General features: G+C 42.4%; 3 protein-coding genes across 3 annotated transcripts; 1 reads left to right on the top strand and 2 right to left on the bottom strand.

Moving 5' to 3' along the window:
- Window positions 1-682: 682 nt before the first annotated feature.
- LOC135343842 (uncharacterized) lies at window positions 683-5768 on the top strand. The gene is made up of 5 exons (XM_064540860.1): window positions 683-844; window positions 962-1113; window positions 1541-1667; window positions 1784-4762; window positions 5022-5768. The coding sequence occupies exons 1-5, from the start codon at window positions 832-834 to the stop codon at window positions 5567-5569; spliced, it is 3819 nt and encodes a 1272-aa protein (XP_064396930.1). The 5' UTR covers window positions 683-831; the 3' UTR covers window positions 5570-5768.
- Window positions 5169-8008, bottom strand: LOC135343843 (uncharacterized). The gene has a single exon (XM_064540861.1). The coding sequence runs from the start codon at window positions 7565-7567 to the stop codon at window positions 5963-5965; it is 1605 nt and encodes a 534-aa protein (XP_064396931.1). The 5' UTR covers window positions 7568-8008; the 3' UTR covers window positions 5169-5962.
- A 600-nt stretch (window positions 8009-8608) lies between these two features.
- On the bottom strand, window positions 8609-21327 carry LOC135343865 (signal transducer and activator of transcription 5B-like). Its single transcript, XM_064540888.1, has 21 exons — window positions 20998-21327; window positions 20323-20450; window positions 19003-19084; window positions 18708-18776; window positions 18062-18157; window positions 17670-17832; window positions 17318-17436; window positions 16966-17120; window positions 16501-16552; window positions 16219-16322; window positions 15451-15585; window positions 15081-15122; window positions 14155-14299; window positions 13460-13633; window positions 12281-12475; window positions 12012-12106; window positions 11142-11354; window positions 10802-10884; window positions 10189-10255; window positions 9745-9802; window positions 8609-9041 (listed from the first exon to the last, which is right to left on the bottom strand). Exons 2-21 carry the CDS (start codon window positions 20448-20450, stop codon window positions 8877-8879), a joined length of 2340 nt encoding a protein of 779 aa, XP_064396958.1. The 5' UTR covers window positions 20998-21327; the 3' UTR covers window positions 8609-8876.
- Window positions 21328-22265: the final 938 nt, after the last annotated feature.

The following is a 22265-nucleotide window of genomic DNA, read 5'->3' as shown; positions in this document are numbered from 1 at the left end:
CATGGATAATCATATCAAGGGCGTATTGGATTTTTGTACTACCGAGGGAATACATACAACTGCACGAGGTTAATGCACATGCAGATGTCCATGGTACAGGTAGCTTGTAATAATTATGAACACCTATATTGATTAGAAACTGTTTATCCAACCCATTTACAACTGATTATGAGTAGTAAACACTCTTTGATCTGTGCCTTGCATATGCATTGTGTACATGTGCTTGCACTTGACAAACCACATTTACAATGAGGTCGGGTAGTTTTAGTGAATCTGGTTGGATACTGAAGAATTGATCTTCACAATGTGATCCAGTGGGTGTACACATTTGTGAACTTTCCACAATTGTTGTCAGGGTTTTGGTCCTTAAGGGTGGAGGGAGGGCTTTAGGCTGACCACAACCATGTACCTAGGATACATGGGATTTGTACCCTGGAGTATCCTGAGAGTTTCAGAGCACACCATATGGTACAACTGTCCTTATGTCTCACACTGCTCCGATGCTGTTTCATACGGATATTTTTAGACACACGCAGGAATTATTGTCTACGTGCTTGTCTACGTGTGTATACGTGCTCGAATAAATCGAGGCATTCACTACCGCGGGAATCAACTTTTTACTGTGGGGAATCTATCTTTATATTCCTGCATCTCTCTAATTACTGCCATACGAAAGGACATCTTCAAAGTCTCCTAATATCCATGCAGACTATAAAGACAGGGTCACGACTCAATGCTATTGTAATTATTGCTGACAGTGTCTGTGTTGGTGCTACTACTAATTAACAGCTTGTCTTCCAGGATCGAGGAGACCTGAATCAGAAGTGAAAGATGGCCCATGCCGGTAATTGCAACTTAATGTTGGATCGACAACTTTCAACGTGTTATAGATCTAGTAGAAATTTATCTATGTGTATCTCCAAACTTACCCTGTATAATCGTTAACTTTGCTCCCCTATAGCTACAGGTCAGTTGTCCTTGTGTCTCTCACTGCTCCTGTGCTGTGCTCTTTTGTGCAGTGTCAACGGTCATGATCAGAGCGCTTTCACAGAAACTGACTTGCAGCTGCAGGCTGCAGCACCTTCCACTGATGTATTCGCTAAAGGAATAAAGGTAAGGCACTCTAATTTATACACTTTACGATATTGCGACTTTACGATATTGCGATTTTGACTTGTACTTATAGAATTAGGCCTTGATATAGAGTATTCTCAAGACATTGCTCACCATAATTATTACCCTGTGTGTGCCCATGCAGCACGAAGTAGATGTGTGTCAGTTTGTGTGTGTGTGTGTGTGTGTGTGTGTCGGTTTGTGTGTGTGTGTGTGTGTGTGTTTGTATGCTCAAAGTTATGTCGGCATAATCTATCAAGCCCTATAATTATTATTCAACTTACAATAATTATACATTCTTTCTTTTTGCATGCAACCCACTAATTAATTAATGGATGTTTTGTATTGAATTTAGAAAAGTATGCATCACATAATTACATGATTATAATTTCCCGAACATAACTATAGCCTGTACTAATACATGCAGACTGTGATGGAGTCATTAGTGAGTGAATTTAAAGAGAAAGCTCCGAAGGATGTGCAGAAAGCTCTTTGTAATCACATCAAAAGAAATATTCAGAAACTTGTGTCTCAAAACAAGCTGCGAGCAACAGGTAAGTTATATAACACAGTGACACTCTTTACATTCCGTAATGCTTATGCATGTAGCTTTAAGTAGACCCCCCTATACAGGTACTACAAAATAATGCTGCCTACCCCTTATTTCCAGGTGACAGTGTGTATCGTAAGGTCAGATCCAAAGCTGTGTCAATGGCAGACATCTTCGCCAATAATCAACTATTGAAGAAAGTACCAGTCCTTGAAGTCACTGTGAAATGCGCCCCATTGTACATTGCAGTGAAGAGTCGACCCTTTGGTGGCAGTTTTACCATCATCCCTAACCTATTGCAAGTTAGTCAGCTCTCCGTGACAATGGTACTGCCGCAAACACTCAAACCATCGATAGTCTTTAGTGGAACTGTGACAATAGCCGGACAATCTATAAATGTGCAAATCACGTACACATTCAGTAAAGATGGGGAGTTTGAAGTCTTAGCAGACACTCGCTTGCCATCTCCCAAATTGAAAGAAGTAGTACAGCGATTGACAAGTCTCTCCATTCCACTACCTAGTAGTGTTGGATTCTTAGACAAGGCTATCCTTAAAATGAAGGGCACATTCACTAAAAACCTTGACGGAGACATGATTATTGAGGTTCAACTAAAATCTGGCAATCAAATCTTTGCAATTTTACAGAGGGAGAATGATAAAACGAAGACAGCCATTGCTGCCGACATAGCAAAAATTCCACTAAGCCATTTCATTCGCAGTGTGACTGGACAAGATATATCTTCTGTTCCATTTTTAGGCACTCTCATGCTACCTGAACTTGGTGTGACTGTGTCGAAACAAACCATCGTCTCTGAACTTGCAAGTGAGCAATTTAAAAACACCCGTCTACTGAAATATTTTGCAGAAAACATTCCTTCTGGCTTGACTGCATTCATTAGAATCGAGTCTATGAAAGTCATAATGAAAGTGACCTATGACAGTGAGCAAATGAGTCTCAAAGTAAAAGAAGGAGTTTTGAGTGTCCGAACTTTTCTGAAACAAATCCGAGTAAATGTTGGACGAATCCCATTGCCTGCAGGCTTCGCTCATATTTGGGACATACAAGTTGCTGAGATAGGCTACAACTTTAAAGATCGTTTTATTTTCATGACCTTTGAGCTGAAAAAGACGCTGAGATATTTTCGTGGACTTATCCAAGTGATGAACCCTACTGTGCGCTTAGAAATCAAACAACCAAAGAGTGAAGTAACCATGGAAGCAAATGGATTCGTGACAATTGCTGGTACCAAGTTCTCGGTTCTGATCACAAAGGGAGATGACGGAAAGTACTACTTGGATGCTTCTGCAAAAAAGATATCTTTCGGATCTGTACTAAAAAGTTTCCAAACTAGCTTTTTGCCTCCCCAGCTTAGTTCTCTTGCAAGTTCGTTGCCATTCCTTAACTTTGGAGTGAAGGATTTCAGGATTGTGCTGCCTTTCGACAAACAACATCCTCAAGTATATTTATCGGGAAAGCCAGTGATAGCTGGTTACAGTCCTTTGAAAATATCTGCCGTGATAATTCGACAAAAGAAGAAGACTATAACTATTTTAGAGATTGATCTTGGCCGTCCTAGTTTGGCTCATGTTCTAGGCCAGATAGCTCCTGGAGCAGCTGGTACTCTGAAGCACATAGCCATTCTCAATCAAAACATTCCTATACGAATCATAATTTCTCCGAGAGGTGTTAGAGGTGTGAAATTATCAAAAGAGATCGCACAAACTTTCAACATACACCGAGGAATAACGTTGCGTGCTGATTTAACAATGCCATCAAGCTGCGGTAAAGATAAATTTTGTGAAGTGGTCCAACATCTCATTCCAGGAAACACTAGACTGAGCATGGAAGCTAGTATTGTGAGCACTACATATTTTCGAGTGCAAGCAGTCATCTCGGGAGACATTAAGATTCCTGGTGGCCTAATAACTATGAAGCAAGCTGGACTGGAAGTTAAAGTTGCTGGAGGGGTGACAAGTATTGGTATTATTGGAAAGGTTGCCCTCCATAATCCAAAGCTTGATCTAACTGCTAGGATATATCAATCAGTGACCAGTGTCATCTTAGAAATGATTGTCGCTGGCTGTTGGAATAATGCTTTTGGGATACCAATTCTTGATATTTGTGACATTCAAGGCTCCGTTGGAATTGGACCTGAAACTGGGATTTCTGAGATTGCTTTTGGTGGTAAGATAAAATTTGGCCCGAAGAAATGCCGCCCACTCACAGCCATTGGATATGTCGGCATAAACTCCAACAATCCAAATCAAAACTACTATTACGCTAAGTTACCAGGACGGTCACTTTCTGTTCTCCTTCGAGCAATGTGTATCAATACCAGAATAATACCGGCACCAATTGCGAACTCTGGACTGATGCCTGGGTCCTTGTTTTCATTTAGTGTTGTTGGTAAATCCATCCCTGAAATACAGCTACACATACCCCCAGGTCTTCAACTGAACGGAAGAATAAACATTCTTGGATACATAGTGTCAGCTAACATCAAACTTAATCCTCTCCGAGGAATTTATGTTGCCATTTCAATGCCTCCTTTGAATATTGCCGGAGGCCTTCTCAAGATATACAGATCTCACTCCGACAGGTCACATGGACCTTTTTTGAAAGCTGACCTAAGGCCGCCAACCATTAAAGTTCAAGCTTGTGGCTACATATCAGTGTTGGGCATATCAGTCAGCTCTTGCCTGAAGATAACGATAAAGGAGTTGATGTTCACTATTCATGGCCAAATTCTCCACATTATGAGAGCTTCGCTGACTATATATACACAGAGTGGAGGTTCGCTTATAACGAGAAACTTCCAAGCTAAGGGTACGATTAATCCTGGAGAGTTTCACAGGCTTGTGAATCCTGTTAGAAATGCAGTCAGCCGTATTGCAAATGTGGCTGGTAATGCGATACGTAAAGCAACGAATTTCATAAGTAATCGCCTGAATGTGTTTAACAGAGCCAATTCGGCGCTGAACAGAGCTAGAAAGGCGTTGGGTAGACTGCAAGGTCGCTTCAACGGTGCTGCAAATCGAGTGAACTCACTTAGGCATCGTGTCAACAGCATCTGTCATATTCGACATTGTGGATCCAGTAAGTTTAACAGTATAGTCTAGATATCCATGTTAGGGAGTGAAGTCCTAGTACATGTATGTGGCTCTGTATTTATGATCTGCCTTAGACATAAAATGTGACTGTGGTCATGAATTCGAATTCGGCAGTCAATTTACTTTGTGGCCCTAATGACGATATTAATTACACTATAGCCACTGCATTCTTATACAAAATCAACATACATTCGTTGTGCATGCCATTCTCATTGTATACTAAACTGAACCCCATGCCATTGCAGAGTGTATCGTACCACGCTGTGGTTGCCGTCGACGAGGATGGAGTGTCAGGTGTAGCTGTTCAGGTTGTCGTCATAGCATCACCGACCCAATCTGCTATGGCCAAAACAAAGTTTGCCAAGGATTGAAGGCAGTGGCAACTGGAGCGCTGAATGTAGCATCTCGTTTTCTCAATGGAGTTAGCCGTGCCCTTGGGGGAGCCAGGAGGATTTTCCATCATGCTATGAATTTGGTTAATACCGCCAGAAGGGCATGGAACTATGCACGCAGGCAACTCGACAACGTCAAAAAGAGACTCCAAAACGGTGTTCGAATGCTCAACCAGATTAAACTGCGTGGTTTGAGTAATGTTTTTGCTGTTGAGCACATTAGCATTGAAGCACCTCTGACGAATGCTGCTCTTGGTAAATATCATGCCTCCCTTCGTGTGAAGATTCAAGGAAGACGTCGACACTTCAGTTTTGGTATCAATCTCAGAAAAATTGTGCAGTCGATCATCCGTCCTCTCGCTGCACACCTCGGAGTTGGAGGCCTGATTGGTCGAAAGTAGATACGATCGCAGTTCGTAGTTAGTTCCTTATAGTCGTACAATACTGTCTAGTGTATATAGGGTATACTGAAACTCAACTCATCTTTAGATTAGCCCCACAGAACAGTATAGCTGATTCTGAACTTTAACTCGTACTTTAGTAGCTGTTTTTCACTGCTATCACTCCGTTTATTCTCGTAGAATGTAGTTAATATTAATGCGAGTGAGAATGGCAACAAATAACAAATTGAATGTCCTGTGCCAGCTTTTCCATGCACCCAAGTCATGCTTAACATAATCATAGGATAATAATTATGACCAGACTGAGTTGAACATCATTTAATATAATTGCTTGAGAAAAGCTGTAAAACTATTTTATGTAAACAAAATAGGTCTAGCTCCTTGGACCTATCACTATAAGGTGCTACTAATGAGAGCAGAACAGATTTTCTCCCAAGCAAAGTTCTCCATGGCAATGGCTCTCAACCTCCTCCCCACCTCCTTTCTCTTGGTCCAGTCGAGAGGTCCACTTGGGTAGAGATAGTGCATCGCTCTCAACACCGCAAGAGGTATTTGCTCTACAAGGTTGCTACCATTGGCACAACCGTGCTTACCTCCTGCCTGAGGCTCGATATGCATGATCGATTCTAACTCAGGATCGCTACTTTTGACAACATCAAGTACGTCTTTGATACCAGTTTGGTATGTGCAAATCGGGAATACTCCGCAGGACATTGCCTCTATACTGACCATACCAAAAGCTTCGGGTGCTTTGATGGGGAATACTGCAATGCTGGCCAACGGCAGAATCGCACTAAGTTGTTTATGCTGAAGAATTCCACGTTCACATTCTTCTGTCGACAGTTGACGGAAAAGAGTTCCTAGTTGAACTGGGGGGCAATCGAGAAAATCACCAGCTTGGGCGTAGGATACGAAATCCTCCAAGTTTCCTGATTTGAGTGCTGCTAACATTCCTTCCATGTTCTCACGGTAGCTTCCATAGCCTATCAACAGTAGTCGTGCCTTGGGGGCATGCTCAAGAATGCGTGGAAAGCAAGCTATCAGTTCTCCCACTCCTTTTGTATGTAAATACGCTCCAAAGTAGACAATAATTGGTTCATCATCAGCAATCAAAGGCCACCTGAAAAGCAGGTCCGAATCAACTGAGAATTGGTCATAGGAGTTGCACAAGGTGACCAATTCATTTCTCAGATCAGGAATTTGGGAAGCATTTTCAGGCAAGGTCACTTTCAAAGCATTCCTTCCGTTTGGTTTTCGAATAGCGAATTCTTTGATAGACTTCAAAAACAGCTGCAAATTGCTGGATGGGCTCTCAAGCAGTTTGAATGTATTGGGATCTATACCAGGGGGAATAGTAACCATTTTCTTTTCAAATGCATCCTTTTGTGGGCAATTATCCAGAACAGATTTCATCACCCCAGCAACATGAGCAGTGCCAACCACGATCTTAGCACAATCTGATAGCCCCTCGATTGCATATCCCAGCAGCTCAGGTCGTTGTTTCAGTGAAAAAGTGATAGCACTTCCATGGATCTTCACATCATAAGGTACGCGAAAATCCTCGCAAGCTCGTTTAGCTATGATGGGTCCCAAGAGAAGATGATTGGCCAATACACGATCAACACCTTGTGACAAAACTCTCTTCAATCCAGCTACTGTTTTGGAAATGTAGTTGTCGATTTCTTGAATGGAACAGTTGTTTTGGTCACCTAGTTCTTTGACAGTGTAGCCCTCATATTCGTTGAAGACATATACAAGCAAAAGATCATCAATATCAGGCACGACCACACGTACGGTACCCTTATCAGGTGCCGTTGCTGGGATACAATCTGTTCCGATAAAAACTTCATCAACAAATTCACAACTCCTAGCATTTCGATCTTGGCAGACAACAGTCACTCCGTGGCCCATTACTTTCCACGCCTTGGCAACGTTGGCAGTGTAAATATTTGAACCACTTCCGCTCAAAAGATAGCCATGAAGCACGACAAGATGCATGGTTAGAAACTAACGTGACAACTTGAACTATTGGTAGATATAATTATTAACAATACTGTTCTACACATGCATGCAGTCATGTGAGAGTTCCAAAAGTAGTATAGATAGACTAACAATGACTTACTACTGTGTTTTATACTGAATCTAGATCTACTAGATCTAACTTATAGTCTCAAGTACTCAACTTTAAACAATGTCTTATAATGAATGTATGTATAGTAGCTATTGTGGTACCAAGCCATAATTATGACACATTACACACTTCTTGTGGTATTGACACTTATACTTACAAATCACAATCAATCAAGAGGACATAAGAGATGTAGGAGAAATCATAGTAGTGTAGATAGACTAACAATGACTTACTACTGTGTTTTATACTGAATCTAGATCTACTAGATCTATCAAGTACTCAACTTTAACATAAGAGATGTAGGAGAAATCATACATTAGAGAACTTATACTCAATCTGGTACATATTATTATATTCTAAATCACTCATAATTAGAAATATATATCACAGTATAATTATAATAATTATAATTATTATAATTATTATAATTATCCGCTGTCACACAATAATAATATAGGACACACCCAAACAAAAGAATTAATGGGGTTGACTGTGGTGTGTTTGTGTGCAAGGTCAAAATGGGTCTATATTGACTATTAGATAATGATTAGATAAGGGATTAGGAAAGGTTAGAGTATACTGACTAATTGCTCATGAATAATTCATAAGATATTTATTTTCTTTATTCTCATCACTACATTGTTTTTGTAACTTGCAATGATTATCAATGAAAAGAGAACATGAAACAATGCTAGCTATTATTGTAGCTAAAAGTATCTATGTCTTGTAATCCAATGAAGTGGTCTGAGGTCAGCTGGAAAAAACTGAAAATTTTGGCATTGAACACCCACGCAAATTTGAGCGTGGGTGGGAACTGTATACCGTAACCTTAATAACCACGTGACTCCCAGGCTCCCAATTAAGATCAGACGTGTACTTGAAAAGTCATCATCATCGGTAGACACAGGTTAAACAAGTGGTGAAGGAGATTATGGAATTTAAACAATAAAGGCATGAATTTAGCGATACATCAGTAGGAAACTTGAGATCGAGTTAGTGGTCATAAAAGAGAAGTTGAGAACAGTAAACAAGATCTATTGAGACAGCTGTTGCATCACTACTAAAGTAGCATTACAAACCCACTAACGCATGCACATGTAATAATAAAATTATTGGAAAGAAAAATAGACAGAATTGATAATATAAAATAATTATACACAGTCCTACGCACAGAGTTCACTGATGCATGGTGTTATTGACTGAGGGGACATCGAGCATCAAATCACCAGCATCAAACGATCCACCCAGGCCACTGCCAGGGAAGTCCAGTACCGGCAGACCAAGGTCACTGCCAAAGCCACCATTAGGGCCCCCAGGCCAGTTTGGAGGAGAGAGGGGAGTCTGCCATGTGTGTGTGGGGGGAGCGTATGTGAACGTGTGGGCGTAAAAATTATGTACCGTATAGTGGGTAATTTTTGTGGGGTAAAAAATTCGTTCAACTCGAAAAACGGTGGTATATATATTCGTGAGTAAAAATTTCGTTTAGTCTTGTGGCTGCGCTGCATTCCTACGTTCCGGTAAGCCATGCCTACGTTAACATTTCGTAGAGGTCAGCTTTCCCACGAAAATAACGAATATTTTGTCCCCCGAAAATTACCCGCTATATGGTATTTATACACGAGAATTAGGTGTTTAGGGTTAGAGCTATGATATCATTATTTTTTAAAGTCATTGTTCCTATAGCTACCCTCAATGAATATGATTACAATGACCATCGGCTTGTGCATGTACTTAAACTACACCCCAAGCCTTTGACCCTCGTACACTGTACTACCGTATAGCACGGGTAATTTTCGGGGGACAAAATATTCGTGGTTCAGCAGGATTAAGACATTTTGTGGGTAATATTTTCGTGGTAGCTGCTTGCACTGCAGGTAAAGGTAGGCAAGGTCGCTTCATTCGTGGGTAAAATATTCGTGGTCAGACCTCCAACCACGAAAACCACGAATATTTTGCCCCACGAAAATTACCCGCTATACGGTATTATTGCAACCTTACTAAAGTCTTACTGTAAGACTGTGCATGCTTATGGTAAGAGACTTACCCCAATGGACACGATGGAAGGGGCGGGACTATTGGGGTTGCTGCCGCCTGATCTCTGACTGTAGGGTAGATAATACAAACACCTCACATTAGTACACACCACTAACATACCTGTACTACATCAGTCTGCATGTAACACTGAGCTACTACGATTACAAACGATACAGTATGGTTTCTTCTTACAGTGAAGCCAGTCTATTGTGGCCACCCTCTAAACCGGCAACCCTCTATATGTTACAGCCAGATTAATGTGCCCCCAAAGTCTCCATAGCATGTGTTTCAACCTGTGCTAGCAGGCCACCTCTTAACTATACGGCTATTAGTCATTATGCACATATATATCCGTTACTGTACCTGAGCAGGAAACTTCCGTGCTCAAAGCTCAAAACACTGTACATGCACGTATCTATAATTAAGTGTATGTATTGCTACCTAGTTAACTCACGTCATGTGATAGGGAATGGAGGCACGCAGGTCGGCAGGGATGTACCCACGAGCATTCGTCTCAATGGCTGCATACGGCAGAGGGTGGTATCAATATAATTATTAGTGCTATCATTACACACTATTGGAACATTGGAACTCTCAAAGAGAAAACTTCCTACTGTCAAGATTGGGCTATTCAAACTTGAGCTACGTACAGTACCAGGGTGTCATACAGGATTTTGAAGTAGAGGGGGGGAATAGAAAAGTAACCAGAACATTTTGCTAAACAAAAGGTCAACTGTTATTTAAATACTGTGTTATAGTATGTAAAAGTGCCAGCTATATGGACACTCAGTTATACAACTAGTACCTGAATGCAAAAAAGGGGGGAAATTGGAGCTAGGGGAGGTATCCCCCCCTGTATGACACCCTGAGTACATGTACTCTACAGCAGTATGGGCACACTTGTCAAATACCACACATTCAAAGCTCAGGGATTAGCACCATGTTTGTTGTTTTTAGTATTTTGCACGTATACGAACCGTACTGTTGTGCCGAATGAACACAGCTTCTTTAAGGCATAGCTCAACATTACACTTAAAACTCAAGCTGTACAAAACGTCTCTACTCACGTGCTGGGGAGTAGTACTTTCCAAAGATCTTGTCTTTGGGCTCGTTGGGGAAGAGATAGAGGAGGTGGGTCAGGTCGTGCATTCTGCAGGGTGGGGCCAGGAAGGATAATATAAGTAGATTCACAACGACCTTCTAACAGGAATGCACGTACGTACACAGACGATTATGAATCAAATATAAAAATTGAAAAGCAGTTATTGTAGTAACTACGTGCACTGAAAATATTATAGTACAAACACAGTACAAGCCAAGATTTAGAAGCCAAGATTAACTATACATTGTGCTTGCAGCAATGCACTTAACAAACATGGTAAATGATACCATCCAAACCACACCTACCTGTCAGCAAAACCCCTCATGCCCAGATCATGTTTATTCCATGGTGCCAGACTCAACACCTGAGCGTCGCTGCTCGTCAGGTCACCTTCCGTTACCCAGGCGATGGACACACCCCCTGGCTCCCCCTCGCTGAATCGAATGAGGAAGGTCCCTGGGGTACAATTCCGGAGCATGTTCTCGGCATCTACCTTCTGGACAAACCCCTGAATGGACCTATGGGAGGGGAGGGAGATAACGTTAACCAGCTGCACAGAAGACTACAGATTACACAATCGTATTCTTCTATGCATTATTGCTTGCTTAAATATTGGCCCCATATACTGTGTCATTGGCATGAATTCCAAAGGAGACCACTCACCAAATTATACTAGGTATGTTTAACGAGCATGCACCCATCGCAGGCTCATCCCCACTCACACTTCAACCCACACCTCACAGGCTCACCCCTCCACCCACACCCTCACCCCACCCACATCTCACAGGCTCACCCACACCCTCACCCCACCCACATCTCACAGGCTTACCCCTCCACCCACCCACACCTCACAGGCTCATCCCTCCACCCACACCCTCACCCTACCCACACCTCACAGGCTCACCCCTCCACCCACACCCTCACCCCACCCACATCTCACAGGCTCACCCCTCCACCCACACCCTCACCCCACCCACATCTCACCCCTCCACCCACCCACACCTCACAGGCTCATCCCTCCACCCACACCACCCACACCCTCACCCTACCCACATCTCACAGGCTCATCCCTCCACCCACCCACATCTCACAGGCTCACCCCTCCACCCACCCACATCTCATAGGCTCACCCCTCCACCCACACCCTCACCCCACTCACACCCTCACATGCTCACCCTTCCACCCACTCTCTCTTGAGGGTGGTTTTGACGAGGTCCAAGTGCTTGTAAAACCACTCCCAGAATGTGAAGCTGCGGCCTCTCATTTGATCCTGAATCACATGTAAGATGTAGTACAATAAAATTATGTAAAATGAGGAAATATGGTATTGCAGAAGCAGCAGCGTAAACTTGGGAATATACTAGAAACGATAATTACAGTTACTTGCAGCTGTATAATAATTATACTATTATACTGTATAAGAATCAACACTAAAATATCTTACCTTGCAAACTTGCTGTCGAGTAACAATCTTTTGAGACAAGTCCTCTTCTGGAGAAATCCCTAGGAGCTTACGGCCAAGGTAATCTAGATTCTGAGGGGTTAATCCACGGCCGGTTTGAGCATGGAAGTAACAGTTGAGAGCTTCGGAGAGTTGAGGCCAACTAACGGAGACGGGCACTTGGAACGGTTCACGACTCTGGGGGAGGGGGTGTGGGTGTGAGAGTGTGTGAGGGTGTGTGAGGGGGAGGTGTGTGGGTGTGCTGGTTCCAAGTCAGTCACACAAGTACTAAATAAATGTGAATGCTACGAGTGTACTCAAACTGTAGGAACATACATGTATGCATGTGTAGCTCAACCATGTACAATGTATAGTCATGGTATACATGACATGTATGTTAGTAACACACAGCAGTCTTGGATCTAATATTTTAGCTCTATGGCACAAGCTATACTTCATTGTACATGTACTGTATAAGGGGAAACAAACAATTTTTAGAAATGTTTACAAACTGAGCATCACCCGCCAATTGAAAATGGACATCAACCACAAATTGAACAGCAGTGACCACACAATTATTCCCACAAACCCACAGTCAGCCACCACATTACCACTAGACTTTGGCTTGTCGGAGACAGGGCTGGAGCGTGCGGAGGGTGGGGCACACAGTCAGCCACCACACTAAATATCTTGCAGAACAGTACTGTCACTAGGCCTTGCCCAATTATGCTCAAAATTTTGCCTATTAGTCTAGTCTCCAAGTCTCATGCATTGTACCTATTAGTCCATTAGTCTTAATAAAAATCATCAACGAGAATAATACTGCAACATCACAGGCGCTTCTACATAATCTTCTAAGGAACTATATTGGTGAAAGAAATCTTAGAAAAGAGTCAACTGGTCTAGTAGTACTACTATAGCACCTTCCATACGTGTATACGCATTACTTATGCTATTGAGGCTATAGTGCTTCTATAAAATCATACTTTCTACATAAAAATTGCCTAATAGGCTAATAATTTTTGCCTATTAGGCTGGCATAATGCTCAATGCTCCACTGCACCTATTAGTCTCAAAATTATGCTAGCATAATTGGGCAAGGCCCAACTGTCACACTCAACCTCAACCCCACACTCTCAGTATCATAGCTGGTTTTTACTTTCTACTAGGTCTACCACTTACAGACTCAGCGAAAGCATCGTCCCAGAAGATGGTAGCCTCTGCTTGAGGTTGCTGGGTCACGTGTACTATGACCACCACTGGTAGAGAACACGTTCTTACGTTGATCTCCAGCTCACCCCCTCCCACTGCAAACTGGGTACGGAACAGCAGCGTAAACTTCTCCTCTGTTACCATCTGTGTGTGTGTGTGTGTGTGTGTGTGTGTGTGTGTGTGTGTGTGTGTGTGTGTGCGTGTGTGTGGGAGTGGTGTGTGTGTGTGTGTGTGTGTGTGTGTGTGTGTGTGTGTGTGTGTGTGTGTGTGCGTGTGTGTGGGAGTGGTGTGTGTGTGTGTGCGTGTGTGCGTGTGTGTGTGTGTGTGTGTGTGTGTGTGTGTGTGTGTGTGTGTGTGTGTGTGTAGGTACGTTGGCTTCTTTTAAGAAAACATTTTAGAGAGACGAGTTAATGATGTGAAAGTAAGGGGAGGGGGCAAGAGCTACATGTAATAGCTACTACAGCAATGACATTGTGTCCACCGGAAAACTTTAATTTGGCAGTTTTAAATTTGGTAATCTTCGGTAAAATTCGCCAAATCGTTAAATGAAAACACCCACCAAATTTTTCATTTTTAGGATGATGAAAAGGACTGACAATTAAACGTGTACGTACATGTATGATGATTACAATGCACACAAAGATACAGCACCAAGGAAACAGTACCTCGTTGCTTTTCTTGTCAGAGTTTCTCTTGATTCGTCTCAGCTGCATGAAGTTGAAGGAGGAAGAGACGACGCCATTTTGTTGGTTGTACTCCATTGTCTTGCTGTTGTTCATGATCTCCCCTGACCCAAAGCTATTAGGAATCCTGGAGCAAAGGAGCAAAAGAGAGAGAGACGTACTAGTAACCTAGCAGCAGATACATTAATTTACAGTATGAAATACTATAACAGTGTTATATAACTGGATTTTGTTGTAATCCAGACCCACTGGCATCACCATGACAGCCTTCTTAGGGTCATAAAAACGTTTTGTTGTTACTCAACACCATCTACATCCTCAAAACACACACACACACACACACATGCAACGTGTAGGATAATTACGAGAAATTAAAATTAGTATCAGCATGCAGTGTTTAGTAAGAGGTTTCAGAGGATAGTCTGTTATCGCTTGCCCCACACACACTGCCCTGTCAGCACTCCACAGTAACAGCTCTGAGTCAGTTAGTCTAACACTGACACAACGAGAGCATGTGCTTACCTCGTGTTGTCACGGCAACAACACCGACACATGTCACGGCTGAAACATGGCCCGTGCTGTCATGTGACTGTTTCTATGGTAACTTGGAACAGCGTGTGTACAGCTCAAACCTTTTACACTCTCATCACAAACCTCAGGTTTCAAAGCTACATGTCTCGATCCTTACAGTCATAATTTTGAAAACCGATACTCACACAGTGCGTGTCTATGGTGGTCACCATACAATGTCACACCCTCTATAACACACCAGGTTAACGGGCCCCAAAGTATCCAAAGAATGAGTTAAAACCTGTAGAGTACAGCCACTGTTGGTACGCAAGCGTGACCACCACAGACCAGTGTCACTGTTACTGTGTTACATGATTCTGTTGCAATGACTCACTCACATTTTATCCGGACTATCCAAGAGAGACTTTGCTTGTTTGTCACTGTGAGAGTAGAGAGAAAACAACGTCAATAATCAGGTTGCCGGGACAACTTCAACTACTAGCACCCAACTACTAGCTCATTATCAAACTAGACAAGTACACAGTTACATGTACCAACTGAGCTAATGGAGTGACATGTGATGATAATGTCTATAGACAGTTCACGTATTAAAATACAAACAACAAGGTAGGGCAATCTCTTCACACAAGATAAGTATGGGGGCACTAAACGATGGGCACTAAACTGGATGAGTGCATGGTCAGTACATGTACATACATGCACTCAATGACTCATTACTTGTGCTGATATTGTTAAACACTGACGTACTTGATAATGGACACAACCACTTCAGGCTGCCCTAGATGAATGTTGAGTTTGCTGCCCACCAGTAACCTAGCGACGGCTGAGAATCTGTTGGAGGTCTTGATCACTTGAGGTGGTTGTTTCTCAAGAACAAAACTCCTGAGGGCACGCAGGGGGATGAAACATTGTGTGTCGAGGCATTACACACGTACATGTACATGTACATGTATATAGAAACAGAGAATTCAGTACTAGTACTGAAGGTGAGCTAGGCAGTGATTCAGTACTAGTACTGAAGGTGAGCTAGGCAGTGATTCAGTACTAGTACTGTAGGTGAGCTAGGCAGTGATTCAGTACTAGTACTGTAGGTGAGCTAGGCAGTGATTCAGTACTAGTACTGTAGGTGAGCTAGGCAGTGATTCAGTACTAGTACTGTAGGTGAGCTAGGCAGTGATTCAGTACTAGTACTGTAGGTGAGCTAGGCAGTGATTCAGTACTAGTACTGTAGGTGAGCTAGGCAGTGATTCAGTACTAGTACTGTAGGTGAGCTAGGCAGTGATTCAGTACTAGTACCGTAGGTGAGCTAGGCAGTGATTCAGTACTAGTACCGTAGGTGAGCTAGGCAGTGATTTTACAGGTATCTCAAAACAAGTTTTGCTGAGTCAACATAACTAGCCTGCACTTGCCACAGGGCTACAGTGAAGCTTACATGTAATACAGTGAGTGCAATGTTTAGGGCTAGTCTCTGAACAAGATCTGCAGTGCTGCAAATTTCACGGTGGATAAACTCACGATTGAATGAGATCTATGGTCTGCTTGGTGAGGTGTTGAGTGAGGCCAGTGAACTGGTCAGGTGTGAGGATGCCCTGAGGCACACGCTGTCGGAACATCTCGTACTGCACAGGGGAGGGACTGATAATATGGGATAGCCAACATTTGGGCAAGTTTTTATAGCTCTAGTAGAGACTACATGTACATGTACGGTATACACACAACTGTCTGCATACACACATTTATACAATGCACATGTACAAAACACACAATACATAAATAACTGTCCATACGTTACTGTACCTGTTTAGCCAGCTGTCTGTTTCGCCATAGCAGCTCGGCTAGAGCTTCAAACCTGCACACACACACACACACACAAACAGATGCATGGCCTTTACAGTGGTGCATTGTACAGTCAGAGGAAGGCTTCTGTTTGCACAGTTGCATAATACATGTGGCCTCCTCCAGACTGTCTACACTGTGTTATCCATGCCCCCATATACCGAGAAACTATACATTGTAAACACAGAGGGGGATTCCTGATTGTAATCATAGGCAGCATCAAGCTACTTAACACCAAATAATTATGTTTCATTATAAATGTATGTTTTATACACAAATTGTGTTTTCAAGGGGTACTATTTTCGCAGATGACCTTTAACTTAATATGGCCGTGAAATTTTAGAATCCACTTAGGGATTAATATAACCCTCTACAGTAAAATCGCATATTCGAAAATTGGGTGCTATACAATGGTATTCAGCTCACCATTGCTGCATGTTGTTCAACTCTAGCTTGCCTCGATCATCCTCAAAGCTGAAGAGTCTCTGAGATTGACTCCAGTTGGCTAATTCGTGGTTTACTAACAAATTCTGACAGTGACGAATCTGCTCAATACCCTCTGCAAAGTGCTGGGACAGAGCCTGTGTGTGTGTGTGTGTGTGTGTGTGTGTGTGTGTGTGTGTGTGTGTGTGTGTTGTGAGGGGGTGGTAGATTGAATATATATTCATGAGCAAACGGTTTACCGTAATCTTAACACGCCACCTCTTTAAAACTAGCCACTGTTTGTCTGCCCAAGGGTGACTGTTTATCACTGTAAAAGATCAATGATCGCACTTACTGTGCACACTCTTCTGATTTCCTCTGACCCTGCCCTCAAGACCTGGTCCAACTGAGCCTTTCTCTGACGATATCTTCCTATCTGATCAGGAGGGATTCTGTTGCCCTGTTGGAACGCAGCTGTGTGTGGGTGTGTGTGTGTGCGTGTGTATAGCATTGATTGCGGAGTTCTCTCTTTTTAAAACGTGCATAGCCATACATTACACAGCTAATATGTCAATACACAAACACCAGCATCTACATGTACATTGGATAAATGAGCTCAATTTTGGGAGGCCATTGAAAACTGTCAGACTACATTTCCCCGAGGTTTAAGACTTTGCTCAAAGACAGAATTTCCTTCTCTGGCTCACCATCAATCTGATAGGCCTCCTGGAACTGCAGTATGTACTTCTCCAGTTTAGCAGATATTTCTCTGAAGGTGGTCTCCATACCCTCTGTCTTGGCCATGATGCTAGTCAGGTACTGCTGTATCTGCGCCTGATTGGAGGGGGTGCGGCCTATGGGGGACGGTGCCTGTGTGCGTGTGTGTGGGGGGTTGGGTAAACTTTCCAAGAGAACAAACTACATAGTGAGTGTACAGTCTGTACAGTGTATGTTCATCACGACCTTAGTGATCAAGTTAGCAATAATTATTAATTGGAAACTATAGATCGCAAAATAAAAAACGGCATTAAAAGTATCAGTTCTCGCATACTCTGGCATACAACATGCTAGGAGCAGAGGTGATACTGTACACGCTTACATTGAGGTGGTCTTGTTTGTCGACAAGTTCTTGCTCCTTGAGCAGACACTCTTGAACCACACGCACCAACTCCAGCGGATGCTGGTAGTACTCGTTCTGAAGGAAAAGAGAGAATGAATTGATTGTACGTGAAACTTGTGTACACGATAATACTCATTAGCAATATATTCACACAACAGTAGATTGGTACTGGCTGAAATATTATTATTACATTAAATGAGAGTAGACACACCGACTCTGTAAGACTAACCTTTTGCTGCGCCCACCCACTAATTTACCTGTGTGCAGAAGCCAGTCTATTGTGGTCACCCTATAATAAACAGGTCACCCTCTATAATACAGCCAGGCTAATGGGCCCCCAAGTCTCCATAGCATGTGTTTGGACCTGTGTTAGCAGACCACCCTCTATAATACAGCCAGGCTAATGGGCCTCAAACTCTCCATAGCATGTATTTGTACCTGTGTTAGCAGACCACCTCTGCAATGTATATTACAGCCACTGTTAAATGCACTCAAGGGTGACAGCTATACATGTATTAAACAGGTTTCAATGCGCTAATTGAAAGGAATACACACACTATCCTTGAAACAAAAGCTGGGTGACACAGAGTGGTGTAAACACCAAGTGTGCGGGGGTGGGGCTTACACTCATGTGGGAATAGAGCGCCTCCAGTTGTGTTTTAGTGATGAAGTTGGTGGCATAGGTAGTTATCAACTGCACAGGAACAAAGAAAATAATTATCATGGAACTTAGAGTTTCTGAACGCATGCACCGTACGTATAATTTTCACGGAGATACAAATTTAAGATGTTATAATTTATGTACAATGTACAGTCAATACTGTCACTATACATAATTATGCACGAATGTATTATTATAGTAACTGATTTTTCTTCAAGCCATTGACTTGACACATTCTATAATTATTTGGTTGACTCACATCTTGTAGTGCTTGTAGCATGCTGTCGAATAATCGTCGTGCTTCCTGTTCGTGCAGCGGGTTCTCGAGGTCTATCTCACCCCTGTGTGTGTGTGTGTGGGAGTGTTGTGGGCATGTTGTGTGTGTGTGTGTGTGTGTGTGTGTGTGTGTGGGCAGGGGCAAGGGTGTAGCACAAGTTAAGAGGATTTTAAACGCCAGGAAAGTTGAATTTCCGACTTAAGGAAACAAGGATTACAAAGCAATCTGGATACGTCAACAAAAATTCGATGAATGCCTTGAGGCACTGAATGCTCTCACCAACCCAAACAATGACATAATAATTCTCCAACTAAATGTACTGTAACAGTGTTGCTTAGCAACACACTATACAATTACGTGAACAATCATCAACAACTCACGGCTACATGTAGACCTCAATATTCAGTTAATAACAAAGTAACATACAATCTAGTTAACAACCCGTGGCAATAGCACTTGTATGACAAACACAGGTAAATATAGCCACCATGAAGACTAATTAATGACCCGTTACATTGGGCACTGGGCTCACCCAAAAGGTTTTTTCAAAGCGATTATTATGAGAACACACATAATCTCCAACCTCTACAACTCAAGTACAAGGACTGAGCATTGCATTAGCTAATAGACAGCACACGCCACAAGGAAATAACTTTGTCACCCTCTGCCCACAATTTCCTATACAGGGAAGCTACAGAGCCACGTTTACGTGTTCACAGGCAGACCTAACTACTCATGGACATCCAAGCAGGCAACAAAAATCACAGAGTAAGTTTTTACTTATCACCGTACATTTGTGATTTGAGGGATATAATTGTAGTCTCTTGGGATCACCAGACATGTAGGTGAAGAATGCAGCTGATGGATTTACAGACTGAATGCAGACAATCATTGACCATGCATTGCAGTGATTTTGATAGAGCTAGGTTTCGATCCATTTCCATTGTTTATAAAACACTGTTCGAGAGGATACGATGTGAAAATATTGCAGCTGTTCAGAGCAGGGATATTGATAAACGATACCAATCACAGTTGTCTACGGCAACCACCATCAAAGGGCCTACATGCATTCACTAAAATTATAATATCACAAGGGGGCTTACACCTAGTGGCTACCATGTTGTTTTAGGCTAGGGACAAAATAAAGAAAGCTGACAGGACAGGAGACAAATACACACAGTCACTCCTGCTAGGGCATCGGGCACAGTTTATCCCACTCCCTCCTTTCTCTCCCAACCAGACTAACTCTCCAACAGTTGCTACAGACAGGTACTGTAACGGTGCATGTTGAACATTACGTACCATCCTTGCTGCTCAATCCATATAGCGAGGTAGTGTCGGACCTCTATTGGGAAGCGAGGTCCGTACAAACACTTCATCTGCTCCAATAGAGGACCTTGTAGTCGCATCGACTTTTCCCACAGCGCCATCTGTGTGGTGTGTGGGTGCGAGTGATGTGTGGTGTGTGTGTGAGTGCGTACATTGGTTATAATATAGAAACTGTACATCAAGAGGTCGTGGTCGATCGATATAGGTTCAATTACAGAATTATTGATTCTTCCACTTTAAAGGAGATACAGTCACCACAACACACACAGTATATTGAGGGGAGTGTCAGAGATAAAGTGAGGTTAAAGGTCACCAACTATGTGTGCCAAATATACACACATAATTAATTATAGTGTGTACTTGAGGCATTAGTACAGTAGCTAGGCAGGGGACTCCATTTGGTGTCGAGGGGGCAGTTCTCGAGAATGTGAGCATGGAATGGGCTATGGGAAGTAAAATTGGGCCTATGGGATAATGGAAACATTACCCTTTACAATGTAACTAACATATTATTCCTGTCACCCTAGAGGTCACACTAGAGGTGAGCACCTTGTTTGGTTTACAAACAATGTATATCAATTTCGTATAAATTATGATCAATATTCAATGACACGTACATGTATACATACATACGTGTAGGCTTCCTACCTCTGATGGATTAGTCCACTACCTCTAGAAACAATTGACTGTCAATTCCTTCAACTTTGGACAGGTTTTCAGCAACTTCTTTGTACTTCTTTGTTAGATAGAGAGATTTGCTTTCTTGGAGAATGTGTCTGAGAGCTGCCTTGACCTTGACAGGCTCCAAGAAAGGCTAATGGTTAACAGGCTTTCTCAGAACTGAAGGTCTTTGTCACAACAGATAGTTATTCACTGGAAAGAGCTCTTTAACAGATCTACTGAGCACTGAGAACTTCTAGGAACAGTGAACAAGTATTTCGAGAAGCAAGCTTCCAGGAAATAAGCGTGATTAGCATAACTGCATCATTTCCTGCAGTAGGCAAATCCCGGGGGAGCCGGTCATATGACATACCGGTCATGACATACCGGAGAGTAGTTGGGCGTGGCCTGGGAGACGGTCGGGCCACGCCCAACTACATCCAGAGTAGAATACAAAATAGGTGAGTAGTTGTACTTAAGATTGGAACATTTCTAAGAAATTGTGCTGATACTATTGTATAGGTAAAAGAATAAGCTACAACATGATTCAAAATATTTCTCCAAAAGTTGTTGTAGTGGGAAATAATTTGAGGTGATAATGGGTGTGATCGTAAAAAATGTACGTAACATCCGGAACTAAAGTATTTCTGGACAAATTTTTCTTATCAAAAGTTAGACAATTTATTCAAGCTTACTCCGTGTAATTTTTGGACCTTAGCCGTAACATTTTCTCCCTAACCGAAACGGCACTAAAAACTAGCAATTTTGAGCACTGCGGAGGATGTGTAGATATTTAAGCAACATAGAACCTTTCATAAGATAGCCAAACTGTCTATATATTATGTTGTGATAAAGTTCCAAACCTTAGCCGGAAACTGTTGGCCTTTTCTCTCCCTAACCGATTACCCACTATAACAATTGTTTACTGTTTTGTTAATCACCACAAACCCACCACCTTATGTTTTCATGGAAACACTTTTTGATATGTTGTAGCTTATTCATTCACCTACACAATGGTATCAGCCGATTTTCTTAGAAATATTCCAATCATAAGATATTTACATTTAAGTACAACCACTCACACATTATTGGTATTCTACTACTCTAGACTGGATGCACTGTAGATCCTTCCTCTGGTCCAGGCCTTCTTTTGTCATTGTGCATGCATAGACAAAATGAGTCAGCTAAGAAAGCCTGTGTAGCTATTAAAATCGACCACATGCAGCCCCACCGTACCCCCTCTATAATGGATCTGC

The sequence above is a fragment of the Halichondria panicea genome, chromosome 11 (assembly GCF_963675165.1).
Source record: "Halichondria panicea chromosome 11, odHalPani1.1, whole genome shotgun sequence".
Taxonomy (NCBI): Eukaryota; Metazoa; Porifera; class Demospongiae; order Suberitida; family Halichondriidae; genus Halichondria; species Halichondria panicea.
The sequence above is the reverse complement of the archived record's forward strand: the minus strand, read 5'-3'. Positions and strand labels throughout refer to the sequence as shown.